The sequence below is a fragment of the Notolepis coatsorum genome (assembly GCF_963971535.1).
Source record: "Notolepis coatsorum genome assembly, chromosome: 3".
NCBI lineage: Eukaryota > Metazoa > Chordata > Actinopteri > Aulopiformes > Paralepididae > Notolepis > Notolepis coatsorum.
The window spans coordinates 201,885,796-201,913,252 of record NC_140167.1 but is presented as its reverse complement, the minus strand read 5'-3'; the positions used below and the strand labels follow the sequence as shown (position 1 = coordinate 201,913,252).

At 43.3% G+C, this 27,457-nt stretch overlaps 2 protein-coding genes across 2 annotated transcripts in view; both read left to right on the top strand.

The window, feature by feature from the left end:
- Window positions 1–21,047: 21,047 nt before the first annotated feature.
- LOC311226133 (cocaine- and amphetamine-regulated transcript protein) lies at window positions 21,048–25,168 on the top strand (the record flags this gene model as incomplete). The annotated part of the gene is made up of 3 exons (XM_084311507.1): window positions 21,048–21,155; window positions 24,359–24,442; window positions 25,061–25,168. 3 exons carry the CDS (start codon window positions 21,048–21,050, stop codon window positions 25,166–25,168), a joined length of 300 nt encoding a protein of 99 aa, XP_084167633.1.
- A 2,041-nt stretch (window positions 25,169–27,209) lies between these two features.
- Window positions 27,210–27,457, top strand: part of map1sa (microtubule-associated protein 1Sa) — a 94,433-nt gene continuing 94,185 nt past the window's right edge. The window contains exon 1 of the mRNA XM_084310190.1: window positions 27,210–27,342. Within this exon, the coding sequence (XP_084166316.1) occupies window positions 27,216–27,342 (127 nt within the window). The 5' untranslated portion in view covers window positions 27,210–27,215. The remainder of the gene's footprint in view (window positions 27,343–27,457) is intronic.

Below are 27,457 nucleotides of genomic sequence, written 5' to 3'. Positions count from 1 at the left end.
TGCAGATAGTGTCTTTGTGCCATATGCAAAATCCCAGCTTGAGAAAACAAAGCGTCTTGATGTTATCTGGGACATCTATATCACAGACAGTCTGAAAGGAACCACCCGACAGAAGAGAGGGAAGGGAATCAGGAGACGGGTGATGCCTACCACTGCACTGCCAAAGCACTGGAAAGACTCCCTGCGTGTTGATGAGAACAAAACAGAATTGTTTGGATTCCTCTCTCAGCAAGTCCTTTGCATCACAGTAGATGAGAGAAAATAAGTTTACGCAACTCATGGCAAAATGGTGCTCTGCTCTCCTCCCCAGTGTGACGTGACACATCTCACCCCATGTTCTCACGAGGAAGCAGACACACGCTTGCTTCTGCATGTGTCCGATGCTGTTCAGAAGGGTTGCAAGAAGGTGACTATTTGTACTGTTGAAACCGATGTTGTAGTCCTGTCCGTGGCCATGTTTAGGAAGATCAAGCCAGAGGAAATGTGGATTGCTCTTGGTAGTGGAACCAACCTACCTACCAACCTCAGATATATTGGCGTTCATGAAATAGCCAACAAGCTGGGTCCAAGTACCTGTGCTGCTCTCCCATTGTTCCACACACTCACTGGATGTGACACAGTCTCAGCATTTGCTGGAAGAGGAAAGAAAACAGCATGGCAGACTTGGAAGGCTTTCCCTGAAGTGACTGAGGCTTTCAATGAGCTCCTGCAGATGCAGGGTGATGTGAGTGAGCTGTCCACGTCACGGTTGGAGCGCTTTGTCGTACTGATGTATGACAGGACAAGCGAAACCACAGAGGTAAATGAAGCTAGAAAACAGCTCTTCACTCAGAAATCCAGAGCTCTGGAGAACATGCCCCCAACGAAGGCTGCACTAGAGCAACACATTAAGCATGCCAGCTATCAGGCCAATGTTTGGAGCAACGCCTTGGAACCTGACCCTCAGCTGCCAAGCCCTGCTGATTGGGGCTGTGGGTGAAAGAAGAAATGGGATGGCAGCCACTGTGGACCACCCTTCCAGAAGCATCACAGAGCTGCTATGAACTGATTCATTGTGGTTGCAAGAAAGGGTGTACAACACGCTGCAAGTGCAAAAAGGCTGCCCTCAAGTGTACTGCCCTTTGCTCATGCTCAGGAGACTGTTAGGCCTCACTAATAATGTCACTGTAGGGCAGGTACTACTTACTACAACTAGGGTAGGTTAAGAGGTGTCAACTGTTCAATCAAATTTAACATGCATATTGTTGAAAGTCCTTTTTTGAGTCTTTGTGTTTGTGTGAGGTGTGTTTATATGACATGAAACCCAATTGCCATATCCTATACAGCTGATTTAATCTATTAAAGCACTTTTATGATGACCAGTGGGTTCCACAACTCTTCTTTTTGATATAATACCTTTGTGCCTGGAAAAAAGTTAAAAATAACATGTTTTTGAGAGCCCAAAATGTGTACATCCTCTGACAAGTTCCAGAGGTAAATTCAGAAGTGTTTCCACGTCTGAAAACAAACGTCATGGTATATAGAAACACTGTAGAAAGTTTCATGCTTCTTTCATAAAATGCACAATACCTTCCATATATATGAGCTTATCTGCTCCACTAATATTATGAATATGTTTAAGAACATATTCACTGTAACAGCTAACAGTTATAGTATCTCTAAATAGTAAAAACCTTTGTTTAAAAAAGCAGCTTGTAAATATTTTTTTTTAAATACTTTAGATTAGACTTTCTCTGAGACTTGAGGTTTAACTAGATTCAAATAGCATATCTTCTTAAAATATTTTCATTTTATAAACTTACATTCTTCTACTTTCATAATCTGTAAAAAAAAAAATCTGAAAAAAGACGAGGGAGAATTGTGCCACGAACTGCTGGGCCCGGTCACAAATGTGTTCCTGCTTTGATTTCTGTCTCTTTAACCATCTTGCCGGTGTGTTTCATGTATCATCCAGGTGTGCCCGCGCCTCCTCACCTGCCCGCGCCTCCTCACCTGCCCACGCCTCCTCACCTGCCCACGCCTCCTCACCTGGCCCCTGACCCTCCTCACCTGGCCCTCCTCACCTGCCTGCGCCTCCTCACCTGCCCGCGCCACCTCACCTGGGCCCTGGCCCTCCTCACCTGGCCCCTGGCCCTCCTCACCTGGGCCCTGGCCCTCCTCACCTGGGCCCTGGCCCTCCTCACCTGGCTCCTGACCCTCCTCACCTGGCCCCTGGCCCTCCTCACCTGGCCCCTGGCCCTCCTCACCTGGCCCCTGGCCCTCCTCACCTGGCCCCTGACCCTCCTCACCTGGCTCCTGGCCCTCCTCACCTGGCCCTCCTCACCTGGCCCCTGGCCCTCCTCACCTGGGCCCTGGCCCTCCTCACCTGGCCCTCCTCACCTGGCCCCTGACCCTCCTCACCTGGCCCCTGGCCCTCCTCACCTGGCCCCTGACCCTCCTCACCTGGCCCCTGGCCCTCCTCACCTGGCCCCTGACCCTCCTCACCTGGCCCCTGGCCCTCCTCACCTGGCCCCTGACCCTCCTCACCTGGCCCTCCTCACCTGGCCCCTGGCCCTCCTCACCTGGCTCCTGGCCCTCCTCACCTGGCCCCTGGCCCTCCTCACCTGGCCCCTGGCCCTCCTCACCTGGCCCCTGGCCCTCCTCACGTGGCCCCTGGCCCTCCTCACCTGGGCCCTGGCCCTCCTCACGTGGCCCCTGGCCCTCCTCACCTGGGCCCTGACCTTCCTCACCTGGCCCCTGGCCCTCCTCACCTGGCCCCTGGCCCTCCTCACCTGGGCCCTGGCCCTCCTCACCTGGCCCCTGGCCCTCCTCACCTGGGCCCTGGCCCTCCTCACCTGGCCCCTGACCCTCCTCACCTGGCCCCTGGCCCTCCTCACCTGGCCCCTGGCCCTCCTCACCTGGCCCCTGGCCCTCCTCACCTGGGCCCTGGCCCTCCTCACCTGGCCCCTGGCCCTCCTCACCTGGCTCCTGGCCCTCCTCACCTGGCCCCTGGCCCTCCTCACCTGGCTCCTGGCCCTCCTCACCTGGCCCCTGGCCCTCCTCACCTGGCTATACAGCTATATAATGTGTGTGCCACGCTTCTATCCATCAATGTATGATCACTGCCACCAGTCTAAGCCTATGGAGATGTTTACCTTCTTTGCAGGGCTATAACTTTTTAAATTCTATTGCTAAATTGACATTACCATTCAACATCGATTATCTATCGTTCAGGATGTAGGAACGTTGTACTTTTTCATTCATAGATTCATACGAAAATACCGTCTAGAATATAAATATGTTTTTATCGTTTTCTGCAGTAATTCCTAGAACGCTAGTTATAGGCCTAAGCGCATAATATAGATTATCGATTGCAGTTTATTCGTGATACACGCTATATTAAAAAAGCCAACTGAATACGATCCTAAACGTTATGACTCATCATGCGCGGATGAACGGGGGGGGGGGGGGGGTCGTTTATAAGTCCGTGATCGTCAGTAAATGCTTTATGTAGTATGGGTTGATTTATTGATCAGTTGGTTTGTAAACAAAGAAATGTACAATCGCCTTGAAAAGGACGTCAGCGTCCTCTTACCGTTCGCAGACGAGACTGGATGAAAAAGATCCCACTTATTTGACAGCGATCGACTCGATCCATTTCCGGTTTGTATAATAATAATTAGTGCTGTCAGGCGATTAAAAAAATGTATCTAATTAATTACAGGATTTGTAATTAATTAATCTAATTAATCGCATAACCATTTTATGCCTGATATTCTATATTCTATAATCATATTTCAAATTGCATGTGTCCGGATGGCAGAATTCAGTACTGTATCTACAAAACCTTTTGTTTAATCATCTTCCATCTATTAATTTGCTTAGATTTTTCAGGTCTGGTCAATTTGAGCATGGTGTTATTCACAGTCAAAGATTAAAAAAAATGTATTGATATTCTCATTTGGTTCATTACAATTTACTCAAAATAAAATCTTCATTCAATAAATCACCATGATTGATTGATTGAATGAAAATGTTATTAACAGATTGCAGAATGGGTACAATACAGTACGGCTCAATACACACAATTGTTAAGGGGATGCAGACCAGAGAAAGACTTTCATCTTGTTTACATCAGGGTCCCCCATTTTCAATTCATAATGAATTGTAAGTAAGGGTGCAACTTGCACCGTGCAATCCATTCTTTGTGGATCTAGCCCACAGTATTTCTGACACTGGGAATACATTCCCTGAGATTCATAGATGTCCCTAGAATCAGATACCAAGAACATGCAAATGGACCATATAAAAAAAAGTCTGTAAATGTGTATTCTACATTCTTATGGAATGAATACAAAAAAACAAAAAAAAAATAGTTAATTTTCATAACGCGATAATTTGCTGTGTAATTAATTAATCTAATTAACGTGATAAACTGACAGCCCTAATAATAATAAACGCCCAAATCATGTCGATTATTGAGTTATGGCAGCGATCCATGCACACCAGTGTGTGTCTGTAGTCCCACAACATTATGTGAGTGCCGGATGCATTTCCCAGACGCACTGAGATCACGTGAGATCCATTTCCGGTTGTAACTCGCCGATCATCCACCAGGCGGCAGTATTGAAGCGTTGCAGAGTTGTGCAGGCTCCCACTGCTCTCTAAATGAAATGGTAGAAAATCTCAATGATGCACTGTCATCTATATTAAATTCTGTCGCCCCACTAAAAACGAAAAAGAAGAAAACCAGAGCCTTGCCCTGGTTGAACTATAATACGGTCAACAAAGAAAAAAGGAAATGTCGTGCAGCGGAGCGAAAATGGGAGAAAAACAAAAACCACCATATGCTGTGATATATACAAAGATGCTTTAACTGCTTATAATAAAACCATCCGCTTAGCAAGGAAAGACTACTTCTCTAAAATCATTACAGAAAATGCTGGAAACTCCAGAATCCTTTTATCCACTATTAATGTACTACTCAACACTGCCCCTACACCTCCTCAGTCATCAACGGTTAAGTGTGAAGAACTTGCACTATTCTTTAACAACAAAATAACCTTGATCAGGGCCAGCATTACTCATGATGGAAATAAAGCTGATTGCAGCAAACCGTGCAATGTAACCATGAGAAGATTCACATGCATCACATTAGATGTACTCTGCAAAACTGTCTCAGAATGTAACTCCTCCACCTCGGACATTGACCCTATACGTACAGCTTTCTTCAAACGGGTATTTAATAGTGTTTCAAGCCCTGTGCTAGATATCATAAACACTTCCCTTAGAACTGGTATTTTCCCAGATGCCTTTAAAACAGCAGTTGTAAAGCCATTACTAAAAAAAACTAACTTGGATAGTAATGAACCTACCATTCATTAGTAAAGTACTTGAAAAGATAGTTTCAGTTCAAATAAATTCCTTTTTTGAAGAAAACAACATCTTAGAAGAATTTCAGTCAGGATTCAGAAAATATCATAGCACTGAAACTGCCCTCACCAGGGCGCCCCAGTGGCGAACCACATAGCGCGCTCAGCCGCGACACGGCCGACCAGGGTTCGACTCCCGAACCCGTCGTTATTTGCCGAATGTCTTCCCCCCACTCTGTCTCCCATTCCTCCTCTGTCTCTCTCTACTGGACTGCCCAGTAGCAATAAAGCGATAAAAAAAACGCAAAAAAATGTATCTTTAAATTCTTTTTAAAAATTAAAAAAAAAAATAAACTGCCCTCACCAAAATAATCAGTGACCTCAGGCTAAACTCTGACGAGAATAAGATCTCCATCCTTATCCTACTAGATCTCAGTGCAGCATTTGATATAATCGATCATGATATTCTAATCGATCGTCTTGAAAACCATGTCGGTTTCTCAGAACATGTGCTAGGCTGGTTTAAAACATACATCAGAGGGATGAAATTCTATGTTAAACTAGGAGATCACATGTCTGATATATATGACAACAACTATGGAGTTGCACACTATTTTTATTATTTGTATTACTGAATCAAACTGTAAACAGAGAGCCTATTGGGATGCTATATCCTAATGTGAAACACTGTGCTGTTGTATGTTAAATACCCTGTTGTATGTCCATTCTATTTTATAATTCTTGACTATTTCTTTTTATTTTTTATTTTATTACTGAATCAAACTGTAAATAGAGAGCCTATTGGGATGCTAGATCCTAATGTGAAACACTGTGATTTACCATACCTTGCTATATTCTTACCCTACCTACCTACTTTCATACACTTCCAATGAAATTCATATGTCGGTTCTATATGATGTTGGAGTGATGCTCTGTTGTGAGGAGAAGATGACTTTTGACCTAAATCTAGCAAAGTTGTTTACCATTCCAGTTAGGTACATCATGAACCTCACCGCCTAGCCAAGGTTGATTCTCCTAACTGGGCCATTTTCATCTGATTGAACAATCTTATCACACTTTTTACTGTAACGGTGCTATTTACATTTTAAATTATGCTTGATTATGCCTGTATTTTTTACTGTTTTTTAGACAATTTTTAAACTTAATCATTTTAAACTATTTTTATTATTTGTATTACTGAATCAAACTGTAAACAGAGAGCCTATTGGGATGCTAGATCCTAATGTGAAACAACGTGCTGTTGTATGTTAAATACCCTGTTGTATGTCCATTCTATTTTATAATTCTTGACTATTTCTTTTTATTTTTTATTTTATTACTGAATCAAACTGTAAACAAATAGCCTATTGGGACGCTAGATCCTAATGTGAAACACTGTGATTTACCATACCTTGCTATATTCTTACCCTACCTACTTTCATACACTTCCAATGAAATTCATATGTCGGTTCTATATGATGTTGGAGTGATGCTCTGTTGTGAGGAGAAGATGACTTTTGACCTAAATCTAGCAAAGTTGTTTACCATTCCAGTTAGGTACATCGTGAACCTCACCGCCTAGCCAAGGTTGATTCTCCTAACTGGGCCATTTTCATCTGATTGAACAATCTTATCACACTTTTTACTGTAACGGTGCTATTTACATTTTAAATTATTATGCTTGATTATGCCTGTATTTTTTACTGTTTTTTTAGACAATTTTTAAACTTAATCATTTTAAACAATTTTATTACTGAATAGAGAGCCTATTAGGATGCTAGATCCTATTGTGAAACACTGTGATTTACCATACCTTGCTATGCTCCCTCATGCCTGTATTTTAATTGCTGTTGTGAAGCACTTTGAACTGCAACCTCTGTATGAAAAGTGCTATACAAATAAAGTTGTTATTATTATTATTATTATTATTATTATTATTATTATTATTATCATCAGACCAGGCTCTGTGAGGGAATTATGAATAACATGGCGAAAAAATTAAATATGATCTCAATAACGTTGTACGCCGTGGAATGGCAGAATTATCATGAACTTGAATCACGTTGTACAACTTTTATGGCGCAGGATGTGTTAAGAGACTCCCAAGATACCAACATCTCCCCAGCCATAACAAGATTGTTGTTGCTTCCAGTGACTGGGAACCATTTTTGTTTGTTTTCATCATCATATCTGATGTATTATGTTACGTCTGACAACTGTGTCTTTAATTTACGTCTGACCAGAGCTCTTCGTCACTTTACGGCCAGACGATTATGTGTGAACATGATGTATCTGTCTGTAAACTGTCCTTTCATTGTGGCCACGGTGAAATAAACGTTTCTATTATTATTAATGACTCAGAATGATTTATAAACGGCTCATCGTTTTGTCTTTTAATATTTCCCATTACTACACTTCCTGCTTCTGCTATGCAAGCTGCTTTTCACTGTTGCTCCGTGTTTTTCTGCCTATCGCTACCTTAATGATTTATTGTAGCCCTTTCAACTCTTAATACTCTGTACGTTAACTCCCAGTTCCTATGGTACTTCTCCAGAACTGTGAATTTATTTATTTAGATTTATGACCGCAGTACTTCGCTGAAAGGACGAGTAGCGAGATCTCTCCGTGGGAGGACCAGCGAGATGAAGAAGTCTCCGTCTTATCAGCTACACACAAAGGACTATGTCGGGCACTGCTGAAGGCGAGGATATTTATGAAAGGCGAGAATACTTCATAAAGACCCCGGCTGAAAGAAAACAAGACCCACCATCACCAGCTAAGTACCTAGCTTAGCTTCAGTATAGCCTAACCTGAAAAGACAAGAAATAAGGGAAAATGCTGGGACTCGGCTCTCCCACAGAATGTACTAGCTGCCTGAGGATGAGTAAGAGGATTGTAGAGCTGGAGGCTCGAGTTTCTATCCTGCACCAAATCCAACAGGATGAGCGACTCATTGACTATTTTTGAAGCTACTACAAATATAGCCAACGATACCATGATTGAGACCTGGCCTAGGCTATAGCTACAGAACAGCACCACCCAAAAGACGGTCCCTGGCACAAGCAAGGAGCTAGATCAAAGCAGTGGACCACCGTCAAGGATAAAAGGAGAAATAAACGAACCAGGAACACGACTATTACCTCATCCCCGGTACCGCCAGGAAATAGTTTCAACCTACTCTTGGAAACACGCATATCAACACCCAAAGCAAAGAGACTTAGAAGCGTGGCTAACGACGCTAGCGAAGCAAACAGCGAGCGTAACGGAGCTCACGCTAACGACGCTAATAGCAGGAATACCGGAGCTCACGCTAACACTAGCGAAGCAAACAGCTGGCATGCCGGAGCTCACGCTAATGCTAGCGAAGCTAACAGCCGGCACATCAGAGCACACGCTAATGACGAGACGACGAGGAAAACAGCCACGAGCGACGCGGCTAGCAAACACGACCCAGACTGAGCTAACGGCTAACAGCGAAGAGACTACCATGCGCCGAGGAGAACATCGCGGTAGCCGACGCCGAAGGTACGAGACTAGCGTTAACATGCCGGCTATTGAGAAGGCTAGTGGTACAGCTAGCGAGGCTTCACCAAGGCCACAGGACTGTGGTAAGAACCGGCAGACTAGGCCTAATCCAAAAACAAACGGCCCCAGAACTTGTTATGGTTTGTAACCGACCCCAATCGCACAACACAAGACAGGTATGAGAGTAAGCCAAGAACTGGGCATTTATTGAAACACACAGAAAACGGCACTGTCCCTTTAAGGGATTGATTGAATTGATTGATTGATTGATTGATTGATTGATTGATTGATTGATTGATTGAAAAGTTTATTAACAGATTGCAGAATGGGTACAGTACAGCTCAATACATACAATTGTTAAGGGGATGCAGACCAGAGAAAGACTTTCGACTTGTTTACATCAGGGTCCCCCATTTTCAATTCATCATAACATATATGACATACATGACATACAGATAGACAGTACTGCTACATCTATACATTTATGACATATCAGATTTGCAAATACAGTACTGTTTGTGATACAAAAGTGTCCAGAAAAGGAGTGTATATACATTTGGCATAGAAACTGTACATTGGAGGAGGTTGGTTGGGTGGGGTGGGGTTGGGTGGGTTGGGTGAGGGCTGTACATTGGAGGTGGGGGGGGGGGGGGGGGGGGTTGGGAAGGGGACACACACACATTTTACACTGTACATTGGAATATTGACAAAGCCTTACTTGGTCATTTACTGTACAACTAGGTTAGGACATTTGTAGGGGCCAGTTTCGAATTGCAGTCTCACGTAGGTGTTTTTTGAGAGTGTTTTTGAAGGTGGGTAGTGATTCACATTCCTTTACAGCTTTAGGCAGGGCGTTCCACATTGATGTGGCATAATTGCGAAACGTGTTTAGTCCCTTGTTTGATCCGAATCTGGGTTTTACATGATTTGTGGAGCTCCCTCTGGTGTTGTGATCGTGGTATTCACTGACCTTTGGGAAGTATTTTGACATGTACATGGGTACCTTGGTCGCGTAGTGTATCTTGTAGACCAGGCCCATTGCAAGTTGCTGTACTCTGTTGTCTACTCTAAGCCATCCTAGGTTGTCAAAGTGGGCAGGGGTGAGGTGGGTTCTAGGAGTCAGGTCAAGTAGTAGTCTGACTAGCTTGTTTTGAGATGTTTGTAATTTGTTTTTTAGTGCCTTTGAGGTGCTTTGGTACCATGAGGTGCAAGCATAGTCGTAGTACCCTTGAATGAGTGCTCCTGCTAGAGTCTTCAGGGTATTCTTGTTTACCAGAGCGGAGATCCGGTACAAGAATCGCGTTCGTTGGTTGACTTTTTTTATTACATTGGATGCCATTTTGTCACAGGAAAGATTAGCCTCTAGGATGGAACCCAGGTAGGTAATTTCATCTTTCCTTGTGATAATATTGTCACCCACTGTAACCGAGAAGCCGTCGGTCTTGCTGAGTTTGTTATTTGAACCGAAGAGAATGGACTCTGTTTTGCCCATGTGTAATGATAGTTTGTTGTCGGCGAGCCATATGCAGATTTTGCCTAGTTCCGAGCTGAGGGCTTTTTCAACCTGTAACTTGTTCTTGTCAGAGACCAGCAGGGCTGAGTCGTCCGCAAACAGGAACAAGTTGCAGTCACAAGCTGACGACATGTCATTTGCATAAATTAGGAATAGTAGCGGTCCTAGTATGCTTCCTTGTGGAACACCACAGCTCACTGTGAGGGGGGGGGATAGTGTACCGTTTACTTCCACCATCTGTTCCCTCCCCTCCAGGTAGGATTGTATCCAGCTCACTGATAAACTATCAAAACCAATTGCTTTTAGCTTGTCAATCAGAATGGTGTGATTGACAGTGTCGAAGGCCTTTTGTAGGTCCAGCATGACCATGCCGCAGTATTTGCCCGCGTCCACCTCTTGTTTGATGTGGTCGTTCAAGTAGAGAAGGCATGTGTCAGTGGAGTGGGATGTTCTGAAGCCAGATTGGAATTCGTAGATTAGATTTTTTTCCGCGAGGTACTTTTCGATCTGTTCGTATACTATTTTTTCCATGACTTTCGAGATGGATGTAAGGATAGAAACAGGGCGGTAGTTACCCGGGTCTAATTTGCTGCCCTTTTTGTGCAGGGGTGTTACTCTCGCAATTTTGAAGTCCTTGGGGACGTGTCCCTGTTTTATGGAGAGGTTTATTATGTGTGTGATGACTGGGGTGATGGCTGCTGCTGAGTCTCTGAGGAATTTGGAGGGGATGTTGTCATGGCCAGTGGCCTTGTTTGGTTGGAGGGCGCTCAGTTTTTTGAGTACCTCATCTGTAGTTACTATTTCCAGTTTGAAGTCGTCTTTGTGGACGCCTAGGTTCTTGTAGTATGCTACTATGTGTTCTACCCCATACTGCCCTGAGTGGGAGGGTAGTTTGTTTACCAGTGTTGTGGCTATGTTTGTGAAGAAAGTGTTTAAGTAATTGGCTACATCCAGCTTGTCTGTGATGAGCGTGTTGTCCGTCTTTATGTTTATGTTTGAGAACCTGGTTTTGAGTTTTTTACTGCAGCCTAGTTGATTGTTGAGTAATTTCCAAAGTTCACGTGGTTTATTTTTGTTTTCCTCGGTTTTGTCATTGATGAAATTTTTTTTTAGCAGTTTTGATCATGGAGTTTACGTCATTTCTTAGTCTGTTTCTTTCTAGTTTGAGTTCAGTCACGTGGTCTTGGAGTTCACTGCTCGTGCTTTTGGTAAGCTTTGACTGACTTTTACGAAACTCAGAGCATTTTTTGTCTCTGGCTTTCATAGCGGTCAGTATTTCAGTGTGCATCCATGGCTCAGCGCGATTTTTTACGCTGGTGGTTCTTAGGGGGGCCATGTTGTTTAGTATTGATGAAAATTTGGTTTTGAAGCCAAGCCAAGTTTCTTCAACCAGTGTACCATTGAGTTCATCTGACCAGTCCAGATGAACACAATTACTGGATAACAAGAATGGGAAAGGGTACAGTGCCTTTAAGAGGCGAGCTGGCTAAGGGGAAGGCTAAGGGAAGGCTAACGGAACAGGGCCGGGGCAAGGGACAAGGCAGGAACAGGGAGGACTAGGAGGACTGGACAGGGAGGACTAGGAGGACTAGAGAGGGGAAACAGGGACAGAGGCCCGCGGAGGCGGGCTGGGGACAGGGAGGACTAGGAGGACTAGAGTGGGGAAAACAGGGACAGAGGCCCGCGGAGGCGGGCTGGGGAGAGGAAGGACTGGAAGGACTAGACAGGGAGGACTAGGAGGACTAGAGAAAAACAGGGTAAGGCCTTGGAACAGGGCGAGGGCTGGAGCTGCATACGGGGACAGAGAAAACAGGGTAAGGCCTTGGAACACAAGCATTAATGAATGTTGCTGCTCTGCAGCTTCTCCCGGGATGGTTCGTCTGAGGAAGCAGACGGTGGACGTCAGAACCGCTCTGCAGATCTCTCTCGGCAGATCTCCGAGGGTGGTAAACGGGACCGAGAAGGAGAGAGGGAGCGGGTTAGCTCAGAGTTCAGTTGGGAACAGAGCAGGTGACAGGAGAGGTGACTTGTCCCAAAAACAGAGTAATCCAAGTGACAGAATCTTCGGTGTATATACACACTGTGAGTGAAGTCCCAAAATACAAATCCAAATGAATAATATCTTCGGTGAGTATACACACAGTGAGCGATGTTAAGGCCAAAGATTATCCCAATGAACTATCCAAAAAGCTGACGCTGGGTGAGTGACAGTCTGACAAAAAGCAGGATATCTTCAGTGTCATTAAACACACGAAAAACGAATAGGATCAAAGACAGTCATAAAAACTCACCCAGGCGCTGTGCGTAAAGAGAGAAGGATCAAAACGGGGCGAGCGCGTCGCCGCGGGAAACGGGTTGTCCAAGCGGAGGTCTGAGTGGTGCGCGACTGCTTGGAGTACGCGCCGGTACGGAGGGCGCATCTGGCGCGGAGGTCTGAGGGGTGCGCGTCTGCTTGGAGTACGCGCCGGTACAGAGGACGCATCTGGAGTGCGTCTGAATGCGCGTCAGGAGTGAAGAGCGCGTCTGCGCGGAAGAGCGCGCCGGCTCGGAGAGACGCATCCTCCCGTAGAGTATTAGGAAGCGATGCGCGTCTGGAGTGAAGAGCGCGTCTGCTGCGCGGAGGTCTGGATGCGCGCCTGGAGTGAAGAGCGCGTCTGCTGCGCGGAGGTCTGGATGCGCGTCTGGGCGTCTGCTGCGCGGAGGTCTGGATGCGCGTCTGGACGTCTGCTGCGCGGAGGTCTGAAGTGGAACACTGGGATACCTCCCGTAGAGGATTAGAGAGCGTAGTAACAATGTCTCCATCAGGCAAACGGCGACAGGTGGCCAAAGCTCGCACCCCGTCTCACGCCGGAGATAAGACAGCAGACAGAAACAGAACTCCCGTAAGAGCCTATAGACAGAGGACCTCCCGAAGGAGTTAGGTGATAGAGATATGATACGGAATGAATACGGCACGACCCGACAAGGGACAGAGGGGAAGAGCGAGGTACTTAAAGCCCACAGGGGAACTCATTAGAATGCACATCAGGTGCGTGAAGGTAATTGATACTTGAAACTAGAAGTGAGTGTTCGGCACCAGACCAATCAAACACATAATGACAGGTAGTCCAAGGGTGTGGTTGCTGAAGAGCAAACGAACGCGAGGGTGGGGGCTAGTGAGGTGAGGAGAATGCAATTGATTAAACAGAAAACTAAAGGAACAGAGCGAGTAGGCTTAAAGGAACAGAGCGAGTAGGCTTAAAGGAACAGAGCGAGTAGGTGAGCAGCGGACAAAACCTCACAGAACTGTTGGAAAGAAAAATGCTAACCTCACAGAGAAAACGGACTGCATACTGATTGGAGATTCCACAACAAGGTATGTGGAAATGGCAAACACAGAAAATATATGTCTAGACAACACATCTGTGAAAGAGCTGGCCGAAATACTTCCAACACTCATCAGACCGGGCATAACAAGAATTGTCATTCACTCTGGATCGTTTGACATCCTGCGAAAGAAAACGGGCACAGAGACATTGAAAGAGGATTTCACACGTTTAATGAACACACTAGACAAACATCAGTCTGTGTACATAGACACTGATGTGTCCATCAGTGGACCAATTGCATGCTTTCGCAGAGGACAAGAAGCCTTTAGTCGACTCCTAAATTTTAATTCATGGTTAGGGTCTGCCTGTCTTATACACGGCCTGAAATTCATTGACAATTTCAATGTTTTCTGGAATAACCCAGAACGCTTTCAAAGAAATTGCTTCTTCCCAAATCGCTTAGGTTCGAGGCTTTTAGCAGCATACATGCGTCATCCCTTAATGGCCTCCAAGGATATCAAACTCATACCAGCACGAGAGATAATCATGAAGGACACAATCTCGCCACGAGGTGCAGCAGCAGCACAAGGCCCCCCCCCCCCCCCCCCATATCACACAAGGCCATCTCGTCTGATCAAATGTCCCCAAAAGCACTAGAGTACAGTACAGTATAGTACAACTACCATGCCATCTCTCAAAACATACCGGTAATCATAACCAGCCAATGGCATGGTAAAAACGATACACCATCAATGCGTTTACCTGCTATTAACCTCAGGGCCATCAAGGTCAAGCCAAAGCAGACCTCCTCTAAAGAAGTCCAACAAATAAAATTAGCCCTCCTGAATAATAAATTTTTTTTTGTAAATTATCTGATTAAAGAAAATAACTTAGATTGCATCTGCCTAGTAGAGACATGGCTAAATAATGACACAGCTACATCAATAATGATAGAAGCTTGTCCACCAGACTATAATTTTCTTCAAATACCCAGAAAAAATAGAAGGAGTTGCAGCAATTTTCTCCTCAAAACTCTTAGAATCACAGAACTAGGCGAGTTCATGTCGATGGAATATCTTGCCATTGAGCTCAAAACAGAATCAACCATTATTGTCACAATATACCGCCCGCCTAGACACTCACCAATATTTATACAGGAGCTCTCTGAACTGATTTCACTATGTTACCGGATATGATAAGGTGATCCTAAATGGAGACTTGAACATCCATTTTAATACGAAAACAGACTCCAAAACTATAGAACAAAAAGATCCGACTGTATAGCTTTGACCTAACACAGCATATAACAAATGCAACTCACAGGCTTGGGAATACATTAGACTTAGTTATAACAACAACTGGGCTAAGCATAAAAAATATCTCAATAACTGAATTACCTCTCTCCGACCATCACTGTATATTTTTTGATACTCAAATAACCCTTACTAAAACAAAAAAAGAAATCATAGTTCAAAAGAGGCTCCTAAACGACAAGGCTGAATCAAAGTTCATTGATCTTATCAGACTACATGAACCACACAATCATGACAGCTCTAAATTAAATGGTAGAAAATCTCAATGATGCACTGTCATCTATTAAATTCTGTCGCCCCACTAAAAATGAAAAAGAAGAAAACCAGAACCTCGCCCTGGTTGAACTATAATACGGTCAACAAAAAAAAAGGAAATGTCGTGCAGCGAAGCGAAAATGGAGAAAAACTAAAACCACCATATGCTGTGATATATACAAAGATGCTTTAACTGCTTATAATAAAACCATCCGCTTAGCAAGGAAAGACTACTTCTCTAAAATAATTACAGAAAATGCTGGAAACTCCAGAATCCTTTTTTCCACTATTAATGTACTACTCAACACTGCCCCTACACCTCCTCAGTCATCAACGGTTAAGTGTGAAGAACTTGCACTATTCTTTAACAACAAAATAACCTTGATCAGGGCCAGCATTACTCATGATGGAAATAAAGCTGATTGCAGCAAACCGCACAATGTAACCATGAGAAGATTCACATGCATCACATTAGATGTACTCTGCAAAACTGTCTCAGAATGTAACTCCTCCACCTCAGACATTGACCCTATACCTACAGCTTTCTTCAAACGGGTGTTTAATAGTGTTTCAAGCCCTCTGCTAGATATCATAAACACTTCCCTTAGAACTGGTATTTTCCCAGATGCCTTTAAAACAGCAGTAAAGCCATTACTAAAAAAAACCTAACTTGGATAGTAATGAAATGGCAAATTATCGTCCAATATCCAACCTACCATTCATTAGTAAAGTACTTGAAAAGATAGTTTCAGTTCAAATAAACTCATTTCTTGAAGAAAACAACATCTTAGAAGAATTTCAGTCGGGATTCAGAAAATATAGCACTGAAACTGCCCTCACCAAAATAATCAGTGACCTCAGGCTAAACTCTGACGAGAATAAGATCTCCATCCTTATCCTGCTAGATCTCAGTGCAGCATTTGATACAATCGATCACGATATTCTAATCGATCGTCTTGAAAACCATCGGTTTCTCAGAACATGTGCTAGGCTGGTTTAAAACATACATCAGAGGGAGTAAATTCTATGTTAAACTAGGATATCACGTCTGATATATACGACAACAACTATGGAGTTGCACAAGGGAGTTGCTTAAGTCCTTTACTCTTCTCCCTTTACATGTTACCGCTGGGTGATATCAGAGAACATAATGTCGATTTCCATAGCTATGCGGACAGACCAGGCTGCAGAAACAAATGAGTGGGGGGGCATATAATGTTCTCAGGGGGGCACAATGGTTTTTCAACACAGGTTCCCTTTTATACGTTTCAGCTGGGACAGCGGCGCTGTGGCTTGCTTGGCGCTGCCCACGGTGCTGAACTAAACAGCAGAGAGGCAATTGAAAAATCTAATTTCTCTCTATCTTAAGAACTTTCACTTATACAAAAACAGACTGAACGGATATATATAACAGACCTGCTGGGGCAGCGGACTGAGAGCAGGGGACACAAACAGGCTGGATAAGATGGTCAAGAAGGCCAGTAGTGTGGTTGGGGTGGAGCTGTACTCTAGCGAGGGTGGCGGAGAGGAGGAACCTTGCTAAGCTCCAGGCCATCAGGGAAAACCCCTCCCACCCACTATACACAGACTTGGCTGACAGGAGGAGCATGTTATAGGCTCACACTACCTAAATGCAGCACTGAACGGCACAGGAAGGAAGTCCTTCATTCCGACAGCCATCAGACTATACAATGCATCACTGTGCCTCACTGCATCACTGAGCACAGAGTGACAATTACCATCTTCCTGGACTCTTACTTTTTAAACAGCACTGTGCATTATTACACCTACTGTAGACTTCAGTATATTTTTACTATATTTATTTACTGTATCTTTTATTCAATTTTTATTCTATTTCATTTTATTCTATTCTTAGGCCATTTGTTTTGTTATTCTTATTTGTGACTTGTTCTGTCTAAATGTTTAATGTTGAGTGATTTGCAGTGTCAAATTTCCCTCAGGATAATACATTTCTATTCTATTCTATTCTATATCTTTGAAAAGTCTCCATTTATTCAACACTTCTGAATTCACTGACAAACTGAAATGTACTGACAAAAATAAGGTGCATAAAACAGCAAACAAAATTCCTCCACAGGCTACTCACCATCATAAGTAGAGAGGCAAGCGGTGTTTGGGGACAGAGTGAAATCTTCTTAAAACACTGCCCCTCCACTCATTCCTGAACTTTTTTGTTAAGTCCTTCTCAAATGCCAACTGAATTAAATTGGCCTTAGTTGCGTCGATGAAGCATACTAAGGCGATGTTCTGTAAAGACGTTCTTGAGGGTAGAAAACGAATTCTCACAGAGTGCCGTGCTAGCTTCAGTAGTGTTGTTGTTGACATCAGTGCCCACTAGGGCTGTCCCCGACTAAGGATTTGGATAGTTGACTTTGGTTGATAAAAAAAAAAAAAAAAAAAACGTTTTTTTTTTTTTTTTACCAGGGTGGGCACAGCTGACTCAGTGGGCGGGCCCGGCCCCCTAATGCCCGCCCATGGCGCCGGGACTGTATGCGGATGATACACAACTGTACATATCTGCTGAACCAAATGATACAGCGATTAGCTCCATTACAGACTGCTTACTGGCAATAAATAAATGGATGAGTAAGAACTTCCTGAAACAAAACGAGAACAAAACTGAAATTCGAATTATCGGCCCCAAAACTAAAAAATAAACATTAATAAAGAACCTGGGATGACTAACCCCTTGGATAAAATCTGAGGTCACTAGTCTCTGGGTTATCATAGATTCAGAACTGAACTTCAATTCTCATATTAGCAAAGTGACGAAAACATCGTTCTTCCATCTCAGAAATATAGCAAAAGTACAACCATTTATTAATCAGAACGATGCTGAGAAGCTAATTCATGAACCTTGAATCTAGCCGGTTAGACTACTGTAATGCACTTTTCACAGGTCTCCCTAAGAAAACCACAGAGGCTTCAGCTAATCCAAAACTTTGCAGCCCGACTAACTATACTAAAACCAAAAAGAACCAAAAAGAGAGAGCACATTAGTCCAGTCTTAGCTGCTTTACACTGGCTTCCTGTAACATTTAGAATTGACTTTAAGGTCCTTCTCCTTACATACAAAGCTCTAAATGGACAGGGACCTAGCTACATCGCCAACACTCTAATAAATTACACACCAGCAAGAACACTGCGATCATCAGCTGCTGGACTACTAGAGGCTCCCAGAAACAGTCAAAATAGGATCGGTAATGCAGCCTTTATCAACTATGCCCCAAAACTGTGGAACAAACTACCCCAAAACATCAGAGAAGCCAACTCGCTAGACATCTTTAAAAGACAGCTTAAAATCTCTTTGCTCAGGCATTTCACTGTGGGGTAATGCGGCTGCGCCGTCCGCTTGGCTGTCGCCTCCGGCATGGGACCTTGGGGATGCGTGATAAGGAACACTCGGTGAGCTGTTGACATTCTGATTTCTGTTTAAAACATTTTAGTTTTTAAAATGTATAATTAGAGGTCTAAACTAGAACATGATGCCGGTCAGAGCTATTTGTTTTGTGTATATTACTTTGTGCTTGGTAGACTGGCGATGTTTTTTTTTCTATAGTTTTTCAATCTTGGTACGTCCCGAAAGAAAGGCGAGGATTACACTTGTTACCCGAAAGTGAGGCGAGGTGAAGTGTACTACGAGTATATTGGAGATATTATTTGGTTCAGGCAACAGTTCCGAAAGAAAGGCGAGGACTGGGATTTTTGGGAAATCTCAAAGATCTTTTAAAACGCTGCTCTATTTTTATATGGGGATTTTTTTCTCACAAGGGGGCAGGAATTGGGACTGTGCGTGGGGGAATTTACCTGTTGTCAGAAGAAGAGACAGCTGTTTTGCTTGTTTTTAACTGGTTTCCTAATACCTTATCTGGTCAAAACTGTTGAATATTTAGAGGGAACTGACTTTTCTACCATTTTATTTTGTGATATTGTATGGGAGAGGCAACGTGAGCTGCTCTGTTCGTGGAGCTATTGCAAAATAAGAGAGAAGGTTTTTTACACTGTACTAAGTTAACTCGGTCTATTGTTTTATTACAGGTTCAAAACTGTCGGGTATTAAACTGTGTGTGTATCAAACAAGATGAACTGTCAGGTTTTAAAACTGTGTAGGACCCAGGCCTAGAACTGTACCCTGAGAAAGGGAACTGCACCCAGAGAGGAAGGTTTGCCCTGCAGGAGTTTTTCTTTTGGGTTGAAGGGGTATCGAACAGGAGGGAAGACTGTCATGTTTTAAACTGTGGATACCGAACAGAGGTTCAAACAGTTCAAACAGTTCAAACAGAGGTTCAAACAGGCTTTTGAACTGTTGAACAGTAATTCAGAAAAGTTTTATTGCACTGTAAACACTATGAATGTGATTTGAATGAAGGAAATGTGTTTACAACTTTTTTTTTAAAGCGTGGCTGTGGAAGTAAAGATACCGAACAGCTTTTGATTTTTCTCTCTCTCCGGAACTGGTCAAGAAGGAGGCCATACGGTCATAAGGATATTACGGAGGTGGTTGTGTACTTTGATGTAAACGGTGACATGATATGACCCTGGGGGTATTAGAACAAATGGTGTTGATTTGAATCTGGCTTCTTAAAGGGGCACTTCACTGGAAAACAATGCCGATTTATTTTGCACATAATCTCAAGCATATAAACCTTTTTTCACACATTCATTTAGTTTGACAGTTAATGAATGAGAGTTATTGAGAGTAAATTAGTTTGAATATCTCCTCCCGTGATGTCATCAGAGGACACTGAATCCTGTGTTGTGTTAATTACAGCTCAATGAAACGGTGTAGATGAAAACAGGAATAAGGATTGCAGGGGCGGCTGGATGGTGCAGCGGACATTGCGCTCGTCACCAATGCAAGAGACACCGGGTTCGACTCCGGCTGTCGGCGTTGCCTCCGGCTTGGGCCGGCCGTCATACTAACTCAATTGGCAGAGTTAGCGGGTGGAAGTCGATGGGTGGTTGTCTGGACGTTGTGGACAGCGACTCCTACAGGTCGGTTGGGGGACGCCTGCACAGCAGAGACAGGAAATGGCGGGGGGTAGTGTGAGCCTCCCACACGTTACACCTCGCCAATGAGAGTCCGCGCTGGCAGGTGAAAAGATGTGACAGGCTGCCTCCTCGTGTACTGGAGGGGACACGTGATGCAAGGCTTCTATCCTCCCTACAACCGGCCAGTGGGGGGCATATGCGAGCAACGTTCAAGACAGGGGAGGGAAGAATTGGCACAATGGAATTGGGATGGGAGAAAAATAGAAAAAGAGGAGAAAAAGTGGATAAAAAAAAAAAGGAATAAGGATTGCTATTTTTACATTTACATCACAGGAGGAGATATTCAAACTCATTAACTAAACTAAAATTAAATGAATGTGTGCAAAACCGTTTAGAGCCTTGAGATATGAGGCAACAATTATTTTACAAACGCAAGTTATCATTTATGCTATGTTTTCTTCATTTTCAAATCGGTGTCATTTGTCGAATTTGAAGCGGATATTCATTTTATGATGTGGGCTTTTCCAGCCTCAATATCCTGTGTTAACAGCGCCGGCTATTTAGAAAATTGACCCCAAAAGTCACCCGCTGAATTATTCCATTATCAGTGTTCAAATATTGCCTGGGTGATGATGATGTCACCGTTTGCTCGGTATAAAACCACGTCTCTATAGGAGGTGTCTTTTCAGAATCTAAGCGGAACGTCCAAGTTGTGCCACGCAAGGCATCCCGCCAACTTCCAGCTAGGACTCTGTGTGCTGTCGGCACCATGGTCGGCAACAGGCTGCTTCTGCTCTGCGCCACCTGCTCTCTGCTGGTCGCCCTGGTGAGCTGCGACTTCTTCCAAGACGCCTTCAAGGCAGACGAGAAGGAGCTGGTGAGACAAAATGCCTTGTTTCCCCTCAAGTGGAATTGATTTGTCAAGGAACTAGGGATGTCCGATATTATCGGCCGACCGATATTATCGGCCGATATCGGCAGTAAAATGTGATATCGGAAAATATCGGTATCGGTTTAAAAAAAATAAAAAACAATAACAATATTTGTTATATATATATCCAGTGAAATGATTAGTTACCTGAATTTATTCAGTTTTTTGGACGGGGAAACCCTGCATATATCGGTATCGGTTGATATCCGTTGATATCGGTATCGGAAATTAAGAGTTGGACAATATCGGAATATCGGTATCGGTAAAAAAGCCAATATCGAGCATCCCTGCAAGGAACCCATCCCTTTTCTCATCGTCGTATAGGGAACCTTGTTATTGGCGTACTCTTTAAAGGAACAGTTCAACATTGTATAGTGAATCATGTTATTGGCGTATTCTTTAAAGAGTACGCCAATAGCATGATTCACTATACAATGTTGGACTGTTCCTTTAAAGAGTATGCCAACAAGGTTCACTATACAATGTTGGACTGTTCCTTTAAAGAGTATGCCAACAAGGTTCACTATACAATGTTGGACTGTTCCTTTAAAGAGTATGCCAACAAGGTTCACTATACAATGTTGGACTGTTCCTTTAAAGAGTATGCCAACAAGGTTCACTATACAATGTTGGACTGTTCCTTTAAAGAGTATGTCAACAAGGTTCACTATACAATGTTGAACTGGTCCTTTAAAGAGTACGTCAACAAGGTTCACTATACAATGTTGGACTGGTCCTTTAAAGAGTACGCCAACAAGGTTCACTATACAATGTTGAACTGGTCCTTTAAAGAGTACGTCAACAAGGTTCACTATACAATGTTGGACTGGTCCTTTAAAGAGTACGCCAACAAGGTTCACTATACAATGTTGGACTGGTCCTTTAAAGAGTACGCCAACAAGGTTCACTATACAATGTTGGACTGGTCCTTTAAAGGAACAGTCCAACATTGTGGGGAAATACACTTATTAGCGATCTTCCCCAGATTTATATCAATTTCAGTTGTTGTTGTTGTTGTTGTTGTTGTTGTTGTGTTTCTTCATGGTGACCTCGACTGGACAGATGAAACTGATATTATCTTCGTGTCAGACTCTGGTGTGAGAGTTCTTTTAAGTTTTGTATTATACATGTGGTTGACACTGCTGTGTACTGAAAAGCCAAAATGACTAAAGATCCAACCATAAATGTGGGTTATATATTACCATATAATCTTCAAGAGTTTTGTTTGTAGATGGAACATGAGATTTTAGATTTTTTTTCTAACCCATTGTAAATGACAATATAGGTGTGCAAGGGTGTAAAGGCCGTATCCGTACCCAACTGAACACGTTTCAGTGTCTACCGTACCGTACCGAACGGCTGTGTGGTGTACCGAACGAATACAACGGTATGTTAACCGCTAACGACCGCCCACCGGGGGCTGTTTTTTTCACAATCTAATATAATTATTATGTTTATTATTTCTTTTTTTACAAGTTGATTATTAATTTCAATATAGGATATTCGTTGACAGCCCTACAAGTACAATTAGTTACTGCACACTACATCACCCCTGAGTGGAACATGGAAAGCCAAACTTTCCCCCACTGTACCGAAAACCCGTGCCGAACCTTGACTTCAAAACCGAGGTACGTACCGTAACGTACCGTACCGTGGTTTTTGTGTACCGTTACACCCCTACTCCTAACCCTACCAATAAACCTTTTACAGACTATTAAAGAAAGTTTGTGTAGTGTTAGTCAGCTCAGCCAATCAGCTAGGGACTTAAAACCTGTATCCATTCCTTGTGGCGTAGTGGGCAAGGCGCTTGCCATGAAATGCTGGAGATGCTGGGCTCGTCAGTTCGAGCCCAGCGCTCCACATTTTGCTTTCAGTTTAGCTGGTCGTCCGTACTAATACACATTGGCCGTATTAGGGGGTGGGAAACTGATGGGTGGGGATCGGGCGTTGTGGACAGCGACTCCTACAGGTCGGTTGGTGCGCCTGCGCAGTAGAATCAGGAAGTGTCGGGGGCAGCGTGAGCCTCCCACGCGTTACTCCTCGCCACTGAGAGATCGAGCTGCGCAGGTGAAAAGATGCGACTGCTGTTACCTCAAGTACCGGAGGGGACTTGTGCTATGTATAACTTAGTCCACATTGCAGCCGGCTTGTGGGAGGCAAGAAACAGCGTCCGTGACAGGGGAGGGTTGAATTGGATGATACGAAATTGGGATGGGAGAAAATATAGAAAATGGGAGAAAAAGGTGGATAAAAAAAAATGTATCCATTCCTTTGTTTCTTTGTTTTGTTTTGTGGTGGAATAGCTATGTGTATATTTGGATTACAGATTGGCCTTTAAAGATGAATGAATGAATGAATGAATGAATGAATGAAAACTTTATTTAACAGATTGCAGAATGGGTACAATACAGTACGGCTCAATACACACAATTGTTAAGGGGATGCAGACCAGAGAAAGACTTTTGTCTGGTTTACATCAGGGTCCCCCATTTTCAATTCATAGTGACATTTATGACATACACGACATACATGACATTTATGGCATAGGGACATACATGACATACAGGTGTTTAGTACTGTTACATTTGTGACATAATATGATATGCAAATATACAGTACTGTTACCCATAGATCCTGACAGAGTATATATGGGGAGGAGACTGTACATTAGGAGGGGGTGGGTGGGAGAGAAATATACATACGGTGGGGGGAGAATATATACATACGATGGGGAGGAGACTGTACATCAGGAGGGGGTGGGTGGGAGAGAAGTATACATACGGTGGGGAGAGAATATATACATACGGTGGGGAGGCGACTGGGAGGGGGTGGGGGGTGGGAGAGAAATATACATGCGGTGGGGAGGAGACTGTCTATTAGGAGGGGGTGGGGGTGGGGGGGTTTGGACATTTACGGTGGCCCGTTTCGAATTGCAGCCTCCCGTAGGTGCTCTTTAAGAGCGGTTTTGAATGTGGGTAGGGATTCACATTGCTTTACAGCTTTGGGTAGGGCGTTTCATAATTGCTAAACGTGTTTAGTCCCTTGTTTGAGCCGAATCTGGGTTTAACATGATTTGTTAAGCTTCCTCTGGTGTTGTGGTCGTGAAAATATCAGATTACATACAACATACTCAAATCTTCTCTCAACAGATTGACGCTTTACAAGAGGTTCTTCAGAAACTAAAGAACAAGGAGATGCCGTCGTCTGAAAAGAAGCTGGGCTGGGTTCCCTCTGTAAGAGCGCTTCTTATGAGATGATTACCAAGTTTAAAGGTGCACTATGCAGCTTTGGGAGAAAAGTCTGAACAAAATGATATGCTGTGTTTTCATAACCGAATAAACAAACTATCATCAGAAAACAGTTTGATGCTGGAAATCTGTCTAAAAAGTTGCCATTTCACTGCGGTTGTTTACAATGGCGGGGCCTGCTGTTTTGTTTACAAACATTCAAAGAAGGCTTACGTTTGGTCACGGTGCTTCTAAATCATTTTGTTTTGATTTATGACACCATAGAATACAATAATTATAAGGATTACATGTATAGTATATAGTTTTACACACTAATTGCAGTGTATGCAAATGTACAAATTCCACATGCCGAAACAGCGTAAGGCACCTTTAACAAGCATCTTGTATTATTGTAGTGTTAAATTACCATAAGAAGTTAGTACTATTAAATGTTATGCTGCTTAAACGCTCCGTGTGCATATGTGCACTACACTCTGTTGTGCTATTAGTGATCCTGTTATGCACTGTGTGTGTGTGTGTGTGTGTGTGTGTGTGTGTGTGTCGGTGTGTGTGTGTTTCTAGTATATCCAATCAAAGGTTAATTTCTGCCTTTTCATTTCCCAGTGTGACGCAGGTGAACAGTGTGCGCTCCGTAAAGGCGCGAGGATCGGAAGGCTGTGTGGATGTCCGCGAGGGACATCGTGCAACTTTAACGTCCTCAAATGCTTGTAGTGTAGGCTATATATCAAGGTGGTTCATGTACATTGTTTTATGAAGAAAGAAAAAAAAAAGTATGACACTATGTCGCACTGTACATGTATAGGGATGAATAAACACATTTTTTTTTTAAACTCCACTCGTCTTTATCTTTTAAAATCCAGAAATACTAAAATAGGCGCCTGCTATAGTAGGCAGATAATTATGTGATTGGATGTGTTTTGTTATTCCTTAATAAAAGCAAACAGTACATTTTAGTATACAGAGAAACGTATGAATATACATTGCATTTTTTTTTCAAACCTGAATAGTCCCATATCTATCCATTCAAGTTCTATTGCTATCTCTCTATGCAGACTTTTTTTTCCCCCTTCTCTGTTTATTGCTTATCTGAAAAGTAATATGTATAGTTCTGCTGCAGCTGCTGAACTTGTACCAAACCAAAGTATAATACTTATATTTCTTTTGGCAGTACTTTGGTGTTTCTTTGGCAGTGTGTGTAAACTAGGCATAGTTCATAGTCAGATTAGGACCAAACTCTTACCACCAGAGGGCGCACCAAGACGTACCATGAGCATGGAACATGACTGGGGCGTAACCTGGAAGGTTGGGATGAGATTCAGGGAATGAACATACACATGTACACGTTTTGAAATGGAAAACAACTTTTTGATAATCTAGGTAGATCTTTGTTACAACCCCAGTATGTCTAGGGGAAGGGGTGAATAACATAAAAGATGATTGTGTTGTAATTAGTGATAAATGAACCAAAGGATAAATAATTCGTTTAGTTTAAAGAAAGTAATATATTGTGCCTTTTATATATACAAACAAAACAGACTAATAAGACAATGACAATGGTGGATTTGATACACACAACCAAAGGGGAAAGGGGGGGGGGAGAAGGGAAAAGGAGCTTGAATGATGCCAAAGGAATAAACTAAGTAAAACAAAACACAACTAACTCAGTAAGGAATATCTTGTCTACCTATATACAAACACAAAGGTCAAATAAAAGCTACTACTCACTACCTACACTGACTAACCAAACGTTATGTCCAAAACCTACAATGAGTGGCATCACTCCTTACCTAGTGTGTCTAGACAATATTACCACTACGTGTAGCACCAAATGTGTTGGGCCCCTTACCTGCTCCAATTCCCAACCCACACACACACACATACACGTGTACCAAGTTGGCTAAATATATCAGAATCAAACATTTAACCAACAGCATAGAGACAAAAAGAAGGGAGGAGAAACAGGAAGTGCTACATGGGTTTTAAAACAAGAGGAGAGCTTCCGATTGGTCAACTGGTGATTTGCTTGATGGCTGGGATGACTGGCTGGTTTCCAATTAGTGTCCTGATGAAGGACAGGAACCTGGATCAGAGTATAGCAGGTGGAGGGAGTGGGAGAGAGAGAGAGAGAAAGAGAGAGAAAAGGGGGGGGGGGGGCACAAAAGTACAAGCATACAACAGCCACATGCTGGAACGTAACAATCTTATAATTAACTCGAACTCACTAGTTGAGTTTTAAGAGGATAATAAAATGTTGCGGTTGGCTATTTTTCTCTTTACTGAAGCGGACTACGAAATTGTGCCCCTGGCTGGCGCCAATATTTACGTTAATCAGAATCAGAATAGTCTCTATTGCAAAGTAGTTTTCACTTTTCACATACAACAAGGGATTTGATTTGGTCGTTTATGGTGCGACAATTTTACGGGGCGATAATAACTGATAGATAATACAATACAAATATGGGATAAAATGGAAACTAAATTTAAATTAAATTAATGAATTGTCATATAATAAATTGTCATGAAAGTGATTATTACTATTATTTTTGTTGAAAGAAGGTATCCTCCCCTGTTCTCACGGAGGAGATAAAGCTGGGAACGAGGTTACACGCCCCAGCCTGCAGCTCACTCCTGATTGGTGGTTCAAGATGCCACTTGGACAGTTTGTCCCGCCTTACTTAAAACAGGGGCGTCGCGTGTGACGTCATTTACCAAACTTTTCATCATGGCGAGACGACAGTGTGCCGAGGCTGAAGCAGCGATGGCAACTAAAGAAGAGCAAACTTCGCACCCAGGCTTCAGTAACGACAAGTATTCTCTGCTGGTCATCGTCGGTGAGCACAGTCAGACTGGACTTGTGGATTACGTGGTTTCGGATATAGAGAGAGGTAAGGATCTAATGTTTCAGGATTAATAATAATAAGCACACAACAACCAGCCCGCCTTTCCTCCTGCCTGGGAAAGCTCGCGAGCTGACGTGAAAGCGTCACTATGGTTCCATAG